At 40.4% G+C, this 15,158-nt stretch overlaps 1 protein-coding gene across 1 annotated transcript; it reads right to left on the bottom strand.

Annotated features, from left to right (window-relative positions):
* Window positions 1-8,404: 8,404 nt before the first annotated feature.
* On the bottom strand, window positions 8,405-15,158 carry si:ch211-229d2.5 (zona pellucida-like domain-containing protein 1). The gene is made up of 11 exons (XM_050074689.1): window positions 15,090-15,158; window positions 14,802-14,925; window positions 14,202-14,422; window positions 13,669-13,853; window positions 13,512-13,584; window positions 13,296-13,393; window positions 11,681-11,761; window positions 11,206-11,374; window positions 11,014-11,116; window positions 10,512-10,532; window positions 8,405-10,337 (listed from the first exon to the last, which is right to left on the bottom strand). The coding sequence occupies exons 2-11, from the start codon at window positions 14,896-14,898 to the stop codon at window positions 10,201-10,203; spliced, it is 1,185 nt and encodes a 394-aa protein (XP_049930646.1). The 5' UTR covers window positions 14,899-14,925; window positions 15,090-15,158; the 3' UTR covers window positions 8,405-10,200.

The following is a 15,158-nucleotide window of genomic DNA, read 5'->3' on the forward strand; positions in this document are numbered from 1 at the left end:
TGTAAAGATCCAGAGATAATAAATCAGTCAAAAACCATTTCTATACCACAACAATGCCTCGGCTTTTACAGGGTTTCTTCAGCAAAAGGCCTCCTCAGCTGTACATTATTGATGGGGCTTAAATTGAACACGCCTTTGTTCCCTCCATCGATGGACAACAAGGCGTGTGTCTCCCCTACATGGAGAGGAGTAGTGAGTGGTGGGGGTGGGGAGCAGGGGCAGTGTGACTCACCCCGTCCCATCCTGCAGCAGGAGATTCATCCATCACATTAAGAGGTGCCGCATCAATCATTAACAAGTAGCCCCCTGTTGAAAGGATGATGGACAGCTTGACAAATAAGTTAAGATGAAGTGGGACAAGGTGATGCTGGCCTTTTTCACTTTTCAGGCAACATATTCAAGCCACAACAATGGAATATCCAAATGCAGGCAATGAAATGAACCTGAATAGAAACTGCCATAATTCTAAGAGGAAGAAAATAATGGATAATGGGTTCTCTCTCCGAGAGCTTTAAACTGAACTCGCGGAGTGAATTTGCAGATGCTTTCAGTGGGTCTGAAGTGCTCGGGCACAGACGACACTTAATACTTTTCTCATGGGTGGCCAGCTCTTCTTAGTGGAATTCCAGTGATTTTCTTTTTTTTTGTGGTACTCACTCAGGTATAAGGGATGCATACTGTGATAATCTAGAAGTCCTGAAAAAACCTTTGAGAGGATTTTAACTGCAGGTACAGAGAAGGACTGGAGCCGTTTAGGATTATTCCACCCTTTTGGAGGGATTTGACATTTTAGCTGTCTTTTTTCAGACTAAAGTTTGCATGAAGACCAAAACCTTAAATCTGTTTGTCCACAGTCAGCATGCCTAAGACCTGCACCAAGGTGTAATTCTACCCAATGAGTTGTGTAATCAGGCGCTGAAGACGTAGACAGCAGCATTTGAAGTTCACTGGATTAAATGACTGCGTAATGTGAAGGGAGTCAGAGAATTCGACTCAATTCCCTCAACTTAACGCAGCATTTCGTCATTTCGTGTCTTTTGTTTTTACAGGTCACTCTCATTGCTCTCATTAGCATTTTTTTTTCATCTACAGTGGGCAGCTATTGTTGTTTAGTGGGTCATATTGTGTCTGGTATGGAGTTAATATACAGATGCCCAAAATGAGACCAAACTTTTCTATATATGCCAGTTTTTGAGCCATGACGAAGGCCAAAATGAGGCCTGGAACAGACAGATGAGCCAATTTCCAGAATACTTGCAGCCCTTTACCGGCTGGTTAAGATGAGTAAGGAGTCAACAGTCAGTGATGGTGTAAAACAGTCAATAAAACAAGTGTTTCAACAATTGTGACCACAAGAGGTCCTTACGCATACAGTCATAAATGTGTATTAAAAAAAACAACAACACTGATTGATCCGAACTCTAAAAAATGATTCATAGGGTTAGTTGATAATGCTTGAAATTAAAAAATGTTAGCATAGAAAAAATAAGTTTGTTTCAGTATTGTGCTTTATTCGGTTGACAACTTATTTTAAAGAAGCTGGTCAAAATCAAAAACGTTTTTGACATTTTTTTGTAGGATGGAATTAAATGTAAAAAAAACCCCCACTAAATATTAAAACAATTTTTGGATAGATATCAAGTTGATTTAACTTAATTAAGTTTGTCAAGGTCAAAGCAAATCATGTTGGTTGTATGAACTGAGTTAAAGGCTCATAGTATTTACTCAATAAGGCAAGAGTTGGAACTACTTAAAAAGAGGTATGCAAATTGTTACCATCATTTTTTTTTTAAGTTGAACCAGTAGTTTGTGAGATAAGCTGCAGACAGACAGATACACAGAAACACTGCCACAAAGGGGCTCTATGCAAAAAAAAAAAGTTGTCTGGATTCTCAACATGGAGGTGGCTGAGCCGGCAGCTAGCAGCTAACAGAGCTGACTCCGTAAACAGCACTAAACAACAGCAACAATGCTGACAGAGCTAACAGTTTTAACCTGGGGGCGACTGGAGGGTGGGCACTTTGCGTCCGTGATGACACTATCCAAATATCAGCGGTAACCCCTGTATGCGCCCAGTGCAAAGCAGCAGCAATGAGTAATTTTAACGCTTTAACCCAAGAGAAGCTTGGATCACAATTCTCACAGAGGTAGCGTGCCTTTATTCTCTGCTCAGAACGCCATCACTCCACTATATCTTTACAGTGGTTCCTGCTGAAGTAAAAATCTTTAAAAACAGGACATCAATACTTTGATTTTCCAAAAAAGGCAAAACAGTTTCTCAAAACACCTGGGCACTGTCGTTTTTTAGCAAACTTTACTCAAACAGAAGTGAATTGTGTGTTTGTCTGGGACTATTTTTAGCTGTGGATTAATACACATTTGGTGCCATAGTAAGTATTTACAGGCAGCAGCAGTATGGTGTGTGTAGGATTGAGCCAAAATAAACCACTGTGCCCATGTTCATGATAATGAAAGGAATAGTCAGCCAGTGCAACAGTGTGGCTCACTGATGTGTTTTTGTGTTGTTATGGCCTATGGCACTGAAGAATTAGCTATATCAGGCTGTGGTTGCACAGATGAGACATGTTAATAGGATTAATCTATTGTTTTTTTTCCATGGGATTTGTTTACAATAAGAAAAAGAAGTAACAGACTCATCATTTAAATGTTTTATTTCATAATATAGCTCACTTTATAGCACACATTTACAATCAGAGGGTGAACATCTGCAATCAGAGTTGATATTTGGATTAAAAAAAAGTTGTAACATGTATTTCAGGGACATCAAAGATAACTAAAATTAATTTAACTAAGTTCTAAATCTATTGCTTAGACGAACAATCATCAGCACTTTGTGTCAATGCCAAATTTCCCTGCTCATTTTGGCAATCAGAGTTCCTGATTACACCCATTTAGAGCAAGGAGCTTGTCAAATCCACAAACTGAGACACGTTTCGAAAAAGTACTCATTACTAATTCTAAATATAGTGACTCAAACTTTTCCTGGTCTCGTTCGAATGTGTTCTCACAACTAATTTAATTGTTGGCATTTGACTGAGCTGAACTCACCGGAATGTGATTGGCTCTGAGTTCACTGTCTATCCCTCAAATTATACCAGTCAAGTTTTTCTCCACGGCAACTGATTTACTCTTGAAAATGAATGCTAATCAGAGGCTCAAGCTCTCATATTCAGATATCACACATTACGCTTCAAGCTACATGCCAATCACCACTGTCCTCATGATAGACCCCGGCTTCCCTCCCTTTGCTTTGATTTCTCTTTTTGTCTTCCATTTCACAGTGATCAATGATTGGAAATGATCTTCCCTTGTAAGACTTTTACGGTCAAGCGGGCACCAGCAGAGTTTGTTGAATTTATCCCACAACACCCCCTGAAGGCTCAACATGTTTTGGTGTTATTCATTCACCCTTGTTCAGTCCCACTCTCAACACTAATTGGACCAACACAGTCCACACGCACTGACTGCAATGATGCGTACCTACACTTGGGCATATGCTGCTTTTATATTATATCACATAAACACCAGCTGCTGACTGGGGAAACCTTGCCCAGTCTTTGTTAAAACCGCAGGTTGGATATTTGAGATTTTTTTCTGCAGGCTCCAGTATCCTCCACCCTGCTTTTTCTAATGTGGTCAAAGTAGGCATCATTTTGGAGAATGTGCTAATTGGCTTTCTTGGCCAATAAGAGACCAAATGTTAGTATTTCCTAAAATGTCAAAATATTCCCTTAAGCACAAACAGCATATACTGTAGCAAAGAAATGGTGTCCTGTTTGTTCTTCCAGTGGGTTATGGCCTTCCTTATACAGTTGTTGGCCCACCTGCTCACGTCACCTGGTGAAAATAATTGGAGGCTGATATCATGGCCTTAAAAAAGCTCTGGGGCATTCATTTTTAAGCATGTATGAGAATTGCAAAATCTTATGAAACCACACTAGCTAAGGCATCCGCTGGTACCAACCATGCTGACATAGCTTGTCGGAATGGGAGTGAAATAACACAGCAAATTTAGGCTACATTTTGGCGAGGGAGCAACTAGCATGTCCACTTTCAAAAGGGGTCCCTTGAACTCTCACCTCAAGAAATTTGAATGAAGTCTCCCCAGAACTTGAGAAGGCTTGTTCCCAGTAAGTGTTTTGTTCCTTTCAATCAATGTACTCCTTCAAATTTGCCTATTGAAGGAAAAGCACAACCTCTGTTTCTGTAAGCTGAAACCATTTCCCTCAGTGGAAACAAAGCTTTTATTTACTTTAAAGGAGCTATATGTAAGAAATCTAAAGCAAATAGTCATAAAATCATCCTAATATGTCACAGAGACTAAGGAATAATGTTCATATAACATACTGATCTCACTGACAACAATAGTACAGCCAGAATATTTGCATTTAAAAAACATTTTTACAGTCCGCAAATCATGTTTATGTTTTGAATTTGTGTTCTGGCCTGTTGCGCCACCCATGCTGAGTCTCAGCATCAGTTACAGTTACGACTGAGCTACAGCAGCACGGCAAGCAGCAATAGCAGTGTCCCAGTACATAGCATTAGCAGTCTCCTCAGCTATATCCCGGCAGCAGCGTTAGCAGTGTCCTGGTACATAGCATTAACTGCCGGCTTCTCCTCAGCTGTATCCCGGCAGCAGCGTTAGCAGCAGAGAAGCCGGACTTGCTCGAACGGTCTGCTGGAAAACCGAAGATCAAGGACGCGGCGACGCGGCCCTGCCACGGCAACTGCCCGTGGGCAAACAAATCAGTCTCCAGCGTGCCGCTGTCCAGCAACCTCGAATCTGTAGGGGAGGGGGGGCGGACACGACTCGCGGCAGTATTTTGAATTTGAGTGCAGTAACCGTTTTGGCCACATTCTTACATACAGCGCCTTTAAGTTCACAGATATGAAACAATAAATTGTGAAGACAATAAAACCTCCACTAAAATAGCATTTTAAGTCTTGTGTGTGATTTATTCTGGCTTCATATGAGGAAATCTCCGCTTGTCGCCAGGCTAATTTATACAATGTAAAATGCCATAGGTTTGTGTTAATGATGTTAGCATGTTATATTTGTTTGGAAAACATGTTAAGTATAAGACAGTTGTTTTGTCAGTGAACCCTGTAAGCTGTAATGGAGCCAAATTATGTACCAATACCTTTGTTAAATGTTGCCGTTGTCCCTGGCTTCATATGAGTAGAGAAAAAAAATTCGCTAGCTGCTAGGCTAATTTAAACAATGTAAAATTCCATAGATACAGTCGGCAATGACGGGAATGCCCACAAACATCACATCCGGTTAGAGCCGAGGGGGAAAACAAACAGGTGTCTGCCATTAGCCACAATGCCGAAGAGTGGCTGTGTGCCCTTTTGCACCGCAAATAAACAAAAAAATCACCAATTAAAGTTTTACATTTTACCAAATAATAAAACGGAACCACAAAGGAGGACAAAATGGCTTCAAGCTATCAGAAGAGAGCTTTTAGCTTTGCACAAAAACAGGCAATAGAAATGTCCTTCAGAGGGCTAAGGTTATATTTTATTTTATGCTTGGAGTACATTTCAGAGCCAGCACTTTGTTTTTACGTATACCGTACTCAGTAAAGAACTTTTACCAGACTTTTGTACACACGTATCTGTACTTCTACTTAGGTACTGAATGTGTACTTTTGTATGTGTTGTGAGGAAATCAACACAAATTACAAATGTATTACAAAGTTCACTAGTGTTTAAACAATTAAACTAATATTCCTGATACCCCTGACATAGTCTACGATTGTTTGGAAATGGTTAACATTACATTAAACTCTGCAGACATACACATGTTTTGTTGTTGGGTCCCATAATCTGCCAAACTCGTCCTCTCTTCTGATAACTTGAAGCCATTTTGTCCTCCTTTGTGGTTCCATTTTATTATTTGGTAAAATGTAAAACTTTAATTGGTGATTTTTTTGTTTATTTACGGTGCAAAAGGGCACACAGCCACTCTTCGGCATTGTGGCTGATGGCAGAGACCGGTTTGTTTTCCCCCTCTGCTCTAACCGGATGTGACGTTTGTGGGCGTTCCCGTCATTGCCGACTGTATCTATAGGCTTGTGCTAAAAACATTAGCATGTTGTATTTGTGGGGAAATGTGTCCAGAAAAAGACAAATATTCTGTCTGTCAATGCTGCGAGTTATTGCGAAGCCGATTTGTGTACTTGTGTTTGAAATTGTCTCTATTAAGCCATGTTTAATGTGTGTTTTGAATCAACTAAACTTTACAGCACTTCACAGAAACCCTGTCGCCAACTAGTGTTTTGGAGGTGTAACTGAAGAGTGACACAGACACACCACTGCACAAGTATAAAGGCTCACAAGGGTGTAGGCCACATGCATAGGCTACGGCGTAGGGTCTGCCGCACAAGTATAAAGCCCGCTTAACATGTATAGAAAACAGGATTGTTGTGAAACTCAAAATGTTAACTGTACTAGTATTAGTCTATGCACATCAGATAATAAGTAATATTAACAGTGACATAAGAAACCAAAGTATATCAGTATGTGATTCTTTAACTCTTTATATTGGCATTGTCTTTATCCAGCCTATATACTTTAATATCATAAGCGAATTGCTAAAATTTGGTTAAGGCCTGGTTATGGTGAGCCACCCCAAGCTTTTCAGTGGCCCCATCTGGCCACCCCCATGACAAATTTCTGTGAGCGCCGCAGTATTCTTCCTCTGCTATCTCTGATATGATGTGAACATGACATTACACTTTGCCCACAGTTTTCCAGCTTCACTGTCTCATTACAAGAGGTTAATGGAACAGCTGGACCTTCCAGCGTGACTTCGCCTGCTCAGCAGTCCAGCAGAGTCCCACCTTTGTTAAGTTTTTCACATTTACCTGCCTTGAACCCACACTCCTTTTTTTTTTTTTTTTAGCACATTAGCACATCACATCAGCCCATTAGGAAGACTCTGACACTGTTTATTCAAAGTCATCATATTCCAGGAGTCTTCATGTTCATGTGCCAGCCCTAAATTACAGCTGGTCCATCAATTTTTCATGATTGTGCTGTCTACTAAAGCTAATGTATAGCCTACAGACAGACTCATATGCATATTAATTAGAATGGAAATGACAGGACAATTATTCTTTCAGCTGAGGACAAAACCGGCCGAAATGGTAAGGCCTCAAAAAACAGATATTTCACGTCTTTTCTAAACAGAGTTTTAATGGCAGCTATACAAATGCTGCCGACAAAGATGTATCACAACATGAGTTGACTTTAAATATGGTAGACAGAAAATAATGTGCACCGTCAAGAGCAACAAAAGCAAAGTAGTGCATTACAAATTTCGAGCTGCACCTCTCTCCTACTCCCCCACGGCTATTAACATTATAGAGGGCAGAGCAGCTGGATTCAAAGGTTAATGTCCACACCATTAGAGAGCAACAGAGCATGCGTTCATCCCTGTTGGTTTAATTAAATTACAGCAAACTCATAAAGGGTGGGGGGGATTTATCCCGAACATACAGTTACTGCAGTCCTAATGGAGCACTACTTTCCAGCTCAGCTGATTTATCCCCCTCACGTTTCAAAGTGGGTCGTCTTGTCATGGAGTTTGTCATGGCCTACTTAACAATACAGGAACTCGTAATTAGATCATTTGTCAAGCCAGCTGATTGCTTTGCTTGTTCTTTTTATGGTGTACAGGGAGAGACATCTCGCTTATCACAGGGGTCACTCAGGAAATCATCGATCTTACCTTTGTGACCACAGCACAGGCAGCTTGTGAACTTTCCGGCCCTTTAGAGAGCTGACATATAGAGAAGTGAGTGTGTTGTAGCTTGTAAAACAAATCTAATCCCGGTTGACTCAGAGGGTTACAAGAAGCACTTTGGTAATTTCAGGGTGCTTCTCAAAATGCATTAATTAACGGCAGTGTGGACATGTTGACTTGATCTCAAGCCTTAAAAAAATAGGATGAAAAAAATGGTGATTAGACACCCTCTAGTGGAGGATGATTACACAAACATCACTCCACAAACCTCAACACAAACTTTATTTCCTCCCCTGTGCTTTCAAAGCCGAGCACATCAAACCTCAAACTGAAGGAAACTGATACACTGATATTCATATTGAACAGCCCCACTTTTTGTACCATCTACACTCCTCCAGTTATAAAACAGCATAGAAATGTGTGTGCCAGTTACACTCAGTTTGATGAATTAATCCTTTTCATTTCCTTTAAACTCCCAGACTGCACTGAAGATAAGCAAAGCCTTCCTTAATGTCAGGAATTGTTTCATGTGGACCGCAAAATGCACTCCGACATAGGTTTGAAGTTCACGGCATGCAGAGTTTAACTCTTGACTGCAGGTGAGTGTCTGCTGTTGGAAGACACGACCTCTTGTTTCATATCTTGCAAGCTTTAATAGCAATAATAATAATGCATGCGTGACATGGAAAAATTGCACAAATAGACACAGCAGCAATCATTCACTTTGTGGAAATATACAAACTTTCTCAGAATAGTTGCCACAGTGGATCATACATTATTACAAGTATCACAACTAAGTAAATTCCCCTGGTATAATGCAGGCCTGAATGCATCATTCAAACAATCAAATAAATACCTCAATTTACCTGCTCATTCACTTGATATTGTTGAATTTCAAGTGATGCATTTAGAGTCAGTGTGACCAACAGAATGCAGGGTAATGGCAAACTCATTTTGCATCTAGGATTTAATTAATTACACATGCATTTCTACGTAAAACATGCAACATGTCAGCTCTGTCTTGCACAAAATGATCAAAGCCGCTTGTATAGCGAGCCAAAGTCGATTATAAATAGTTACAAGCTGTGCAGCCCACTGTCTGTGTCATTCATGTTCATGATTCATACACAGAAGTAGATTTTTATTTATAAACAAGAAGTCTGAGCACTTGAATCAGAGAATATTTACTCACTGACAAGAAACGAAATTTAATGTAAGACAAAAGTGTACTAATTAAAATGTGTTGCCTTCATTTTATGCTTTCACCCTGGCTGTAAGTTAAAGGAACAGTTTGACATTGTAAAAGAAAACACAACCCAATTGCAAGAAAAAAATAATTGTATTGAATAGTTCTGCAAACCATGGATATGTTACATGTGCATGTTATTTTGTAGTGGGTACATTTATGTCTCTCAAAAACACTATGGTGAAGGTGCAGTGAAGTTTAAGCACCAAAACTACTTGGTTGTTGTTGGGAGAAAAATCCTGTTTTGGCTGAAATCACCCAGGTTCAGTGCCACAATCTGTGCTGGGAAAAGGCTCAACATGCCACTTTCAACACTCAGGTTCAGCGAAAAAACATTCATGTTCTGTGCCATACATGTCGCTGGGGCATACCTCAATGTGCTGCTAAAACCACCCAGCTTCTGTGCCACTGACACAGGTGGAAATGCCAGAAACAGCACAAAGTGTCGCCAAAAGACAACTGATGTTGTTGTTTGTTGGGTTCGAGTGGTCTGCAGCTTGGCAGGTGTCTGTTGCAAATGTAACATATTTGTTGTTTGCAGAAATGTACAATGTGAACATTTTGTTCTGGCGACTGGACTTGGAAAATACAGTTATTTTGCTCTCTTGCCAATGAGAAGGTCGATGCCAGTATTTTGCCTGCACTATAAATATGTAGCTTGAGCTTAGCTTAGCATAAAGACTTGAAGCAGGGGGAAACAGCTAGCCTGGCTCTGTCCAAAGGTGACTAAGTTCACCTATTATCACCTCTACAGCTCCCCACGTAACACTAAATGTTGTTTGTATGATTCATATAAAAATAAAAGTGTAAAATCAAGTTTTAAATGGAGTTATGTGGCAGAGTATTTCTAGGCAGGGACCAGTAGCTTCCTGGAGAAAGCAAATAAGTGTATTTCCCAAAATGTTGAACTGCTCCTTTAAGATGACAACTTAATTTCTGTCTTTCTTTTTTTGACCATGCAGTGCAACATGATATTCAGACTTCACTCTCCAAAACATCTAATGGTTTGTGAAGGATTGGCAAGAAACATTAAGTGCTCCAATCAATAGTCTGATTCAGTACAACAGAGTCCTACATACATACATTATGCACCTCCACCAGTATGTGAATGTCAGCCTGTCAAACTCATTATGTCATTTAGCCTGTGCTGAACTCTGCTCGCCAAGATCATGGGCTGCTGCTAGCTTAGCCGCTTCAATTTTCGATAAAACGATGCCGCCATCAAAATGGCTGCCACCCCTATCACAACAAGGACTGCCACGGCAATTCCCAGGCCAACAGACGCGCCATGGCTGTCAGACTGGCCACCAGACAGCGCTGTGCACAAATGAGAGTGACATCATTATGGCATGCTCTATTCCCGCAGACAACAGAATACATTATGACTTGCTGTAGATAAGAAGTGCTTTTCATTTCTGGAGGAATGTAATTAGCAAAAACTTTGTGAGAGGCTGTTCTCATAGCAGCCAAGTTAATAAATAACATACTCACCCTCTTCTTTGGATTGAATGGCTGCAAGAAAGACAGGAAGAGTTAGTATTTCATAATGAGGGAATTATTATATTTGTCAGAATGCTGGGAAAATAAATTCAATTACAAAGAGAGAGAGAGAGCAAAAGCAGCAGAGAAAATTGCTACATGCCCAAAACAAATTGTTTTACAGACACTACAGGAGTCCATGTTGTAGTTTCTACATCTTTCCTTTTTACCCTTGTCTGTATTTTATTCAATATTATTTGTCAGTTTTCTAGTTTGGTAAGCTAACTGGCTGCAGGATGTAGCTTCACATTAAGCACATAGACATGATCGATTTTCTCGTCTAACTCTTAGCAAGAAAGCAAGTGAGCCTATTTCCTGAAATGTCAAACTATTCCTTTAATCATATTACCACCTGAGTGATGTCTGCTTGTTCTGCTCTGCTCTTAAGTTCTCTTAATAGCATCTACTGGGAGCAGTCATTACAGTATAAAAGAAAGACACATAGGGATAGTACCATTCTCTGTCTTGGCCTTTATAGCCACTGTGAGCACAGACGGCTCAGTGACGCTCTCCTGGACAACTGTGGACTCCACACTCCTCTTCTTCCTGTTGCACTGCTGTGGATCGAATCAGAGATAGAGACATGAGCTTGTGATCCGGCTAAAATTGGAGATTTCTGCTTGAAATGCATGCAGTGCCTTCCCACCTTGAAGGTGCTGCAGGTGCTGCGCTCGCAGAGCCGGGTGATGCAGTGCAGATAGTAGGTGGAGATGGTCTCATTCTGCTGCTCGATGAAGCGGAACGCTGGGAAGTAGAAGCGGGCCTTTTGGCTATCCCCGTTCTCCAGCATGGTGGTGAGCCGATCTATGGAGCACCTTTCAATAAAAGGCGAACCTCACAAGTGCCCCATTTGCACATCACACGGATACATACAGGCAATGTATTAATGATAAAAAAAGCAGGGAGACAAAATCAAGACTAGGGCTCCCTTTGGATTTAGAGGTAGCTGAGGTGCGCTTATTGCGTGGAAGACAGGAAACCCTGTAGGCTAGATACGTGTAAAAGTTTGGATTTAAATCTGCACTGCCGGACCGGGAGACAGATCCAATTAAAAAGCCTTGAAAGACTGGAAGAAATTCACAAGTTACAAAAAGTAGAGTAATAGAGTTTTTGTGACTTACGAGACAAACAGATTAAAGAAGGTGGAGTTGGTAGGCTGTGGACCCACTGAGGCGTAGCACCGGTCCAGAAGAACAAAGTACCTGTGGAGAAAGAATGAGGTCCCCAGCACCGAGTCAGAGACTCCAGGTCACAGGTGGAATCCTCAATTTTACAATCTATCAAGATACAGTCGTGTGGTGGGAGAGTAGGAGAGACAGAAACGTCTTTTATCCTAGACATTCACTCAGTATTTTCCCAACTGCCAACTACCAAACATTCTTTACTTTTACTCCTGCTACAAACATAATAAATGACCATTTGTATAGCAGTTACTCTTTGTGTGTTACCTTAAATTCTTGAAGTAAACTTTGTTTTTCTTGCGTGCATCCACAGTGCAGGGAAAATCCAAAAAAGGCGAACGCTCTTCATGAATTAAAATAACATAACGACAGCAAAACTATATGAAAACACCAGTTTACAAACAACAAATATAGTTTTGCTGAAATTAAATGTGGTCCCTGTTAACTTCAATTCATTAAGAATGTTTGCCCTTTTTGGATTCTCCGTTCACCATGGAGGCATGTGAGAAAAACAAAGTTTTCTACACAAATTAGAGCTAACGAGGTCAGCAGTTGATATACAAATGGTCATTTTGTGTGTGATGTATTGTTTTAAGAATAAAAGCTGTTCTTACAACTAAAACATATGTTTACATGTAAGTTGGTTAAGAGTAGATCCCAGATGACTGCAGTACGGAGACAGAAACATCTACTGAGACATGTTTTGGAATTAATTAATATACAAAATATCATTGGTCATAACTAAAGTAATATGTTTAATTTAGAAGCCCATTATAAACATCTGATGTATTTCTTTAAAATCATATTTCATAGGACAAAATATCACTAAGTATAATATAAGGAGTTTTTGAAAAAGAAAAATATTGCAGATAAAGGGGTAAATAGGATAAATCTGAAACCAAAAATTGAAAATCTGGTTCTCTCATAATACTTTTAAAACACTCAAATCTTACTCTAAAAAGTAACTAATTGTCAAATAAATGTAGGTCAGGGTTGAGCAGAAAACTCAGATGAATCCTGCATAGATCATTTATATGAGTACAAGTATTATTCGGGTAAAATGTCTCAGTATCCAAACTTGTGATTTTTAAAATTATCTGAAGCTTAATCCTGAGATTGCTCTGCTAATGAATAATACCTATAGCAAATTCTGATGAACCCATATGAATTTCAGGCTTAATAAAACCATATGTCTGACCTATTCCCTTTTAAGCCACACCCACTTCAACGCATGTCCAACATATTCCAGTTAAAGCTCCACCCACTTCTGGTTTCGTCCCTATTCTGAGTACAGATATGGAAACAGATATTTTAGTTGGTTGAACAGACACAGATAGATAATGGTGTTCTTGCTCATCCTTAATGTAGGTTAGTGCAAAATATTTCTCAATGAAAAGTGGTGGAGTAGAAGTGTAAAGATGTGAAAAGTATCTCAAATGTATGTATCATACTTAAATAATTGAGTGTAATACCTAGAAGTTTAATAGATACAGGTCCAGGTCTGAACCAGACAAAGAGAAGGATGCAGGTGTTGTATAATTTAAATGCTTCTTACTGTGAGGTCAGGTTGGATGCAGACACCTCCACGAAGATATTTTTTCTCAGTTCGATGCCCAGTTGTGGAAAGACCAGGGGCGTGGTGTAATTTACATCCTGGCAAGGGAAGAGAAGGAAATATTATACAAGCGCTTACATAAGATTTATCACTTGATGTTGGTGCCAGGTAGAAATGAGGGCATGCGTAGTATGTGGGAAAGGTGTAAGGAGGCACCTGGTACAGTTTCATGCTGAGGGTACTGATGAAGCTCCCATTGTTGTCCTTCAAAGCAATGGAGGAGGACGACCTGCAAGGAGGCAAATGATGAGATCACACTTGGCACGCAAGTGAAATGTTAGAGGTGTTAATGTAGTTTTTCACTGACACTTACACATCCACCTGGGTGTTGTTGATGAGATACTCCAGTGGGTAAGCACAAGAGTAGTAATACTTGAGTTCGGCATTGTAGGTGATCATCCCAATGGTGGGGTCGAAGGATCGGATCACCCCGCTGACGTTGACCGTCTGGATGTTGGAGAAGTCGGAGAATATTCCCGTCCCTGGCGCGCTCGTGGTCTGAGGAATAATTTAGTGGGTGTACGATTATTTAAGAAATGCTTAAAAATAAATGTCTCTGGCACAGCAGGCAGCGGTGATGCAATCACAGAGAAAAAGTGGAACAACTCTTTCAGTCTCCTCAGAAAAGGAGGCTGGTGAGATTGCATGACTCTGTTTTATATTAATTCAAAAGCAGACTGAAATTCTCTTTTTCACTTCTTCCTACCTGGCCTCAAAACACAGCAGCTGGAAACTCTTTCAGTTTCCTTAATATGCTCGAACTCTCCTCAGCTAAAGGTTAACAAGTCCCACAATCACCATCCCTCATGACTTTAAATCAGGACATTTAATTGATGCAATACTCACCAAGAAGGTGCTCCCACAGGCGTTTCCCTCTGTGATGGGGAAGCTGAATCTCACCACAGGAGGTACCACCGAGGTGTCCAGGGTCCCCTGACAGTCAACATTGTCCCGGATGTGGTTGAGGATCAGTAAGCTCGCGTTGTAACCGGTGTAGACGGCCGGGCAGATTTGAATCGCCAGGTCGATGGCAGATGTACCACACACCACTGCGATATCAGTGTATTCTGATGGTGATAAAATGGCATTGTTAATTAAAGATTTGGATGCAATGTCATAGAAACTAGTGTTAATTCAGATGGTTTTGAAAAGTATTGCACATGTATGGACAATCACATCATAGAAAAATCCACTAAAGTTGCAAAACAGAGCCACAGTTAATAAAATTATAAATGTTAAGGTCACTATATCTGTCTCAGCATCTACTTTTCTCCTGTAAACACATATTTACCAGTGCAATTAACACTCCTTCAGATGTGCTAATTAAATATCTGGAGTAAACTGAAATCAATATGGCTTCCCTAAAGGTCTACATCTGAACTAAAATCAATATGACCCCTTCATTCCAAAACAAATAAGTGAGACTGAAGGTCACGCTCATCTTACCTGGTCGTCTGGCAAATGCTCCGCAGTCAGATAGGCTGAGGGCCTCTCGGCCCGCAATACACAAGGAGGTCAGGATGAGGAAGCTGATTAAAGCCATCTCACTGCTCTGCCCTCTGTGAAAAAGCTGAGGCAAACACACAGATATCAAACATGGAGAATCCTAATAAATCCAGCACAATGCAGAAGAAATCCAGCGAGGCCATTTTAACAATAAAGGTCCAAATTTAGACGATGAATCCAGAGCTGTCAATCAAGCAAACTCTATTTGCCTCTTAGCCTGGATCTTACCTCCCCAGTCTCCTTTGCGGGTTTAGGATAAGAGAGCAGCGGGCTGTTTTATATATGGTGAACGTGACC

This window comes from Epinephelus moara, chromosome 2 (genome assembly GCF_006386435.1).
Source record: "Epinephelus moara isolate mb chromosome 2, YSFRI_EMoa_1.0, whole genome shotgun sequence".
Lineage (NCBI taxonomy): Eukaryota > Metazoa > Chordata > Actinopteri > Perciformes > Serranidae > Epinephelus > Epinephelus moara.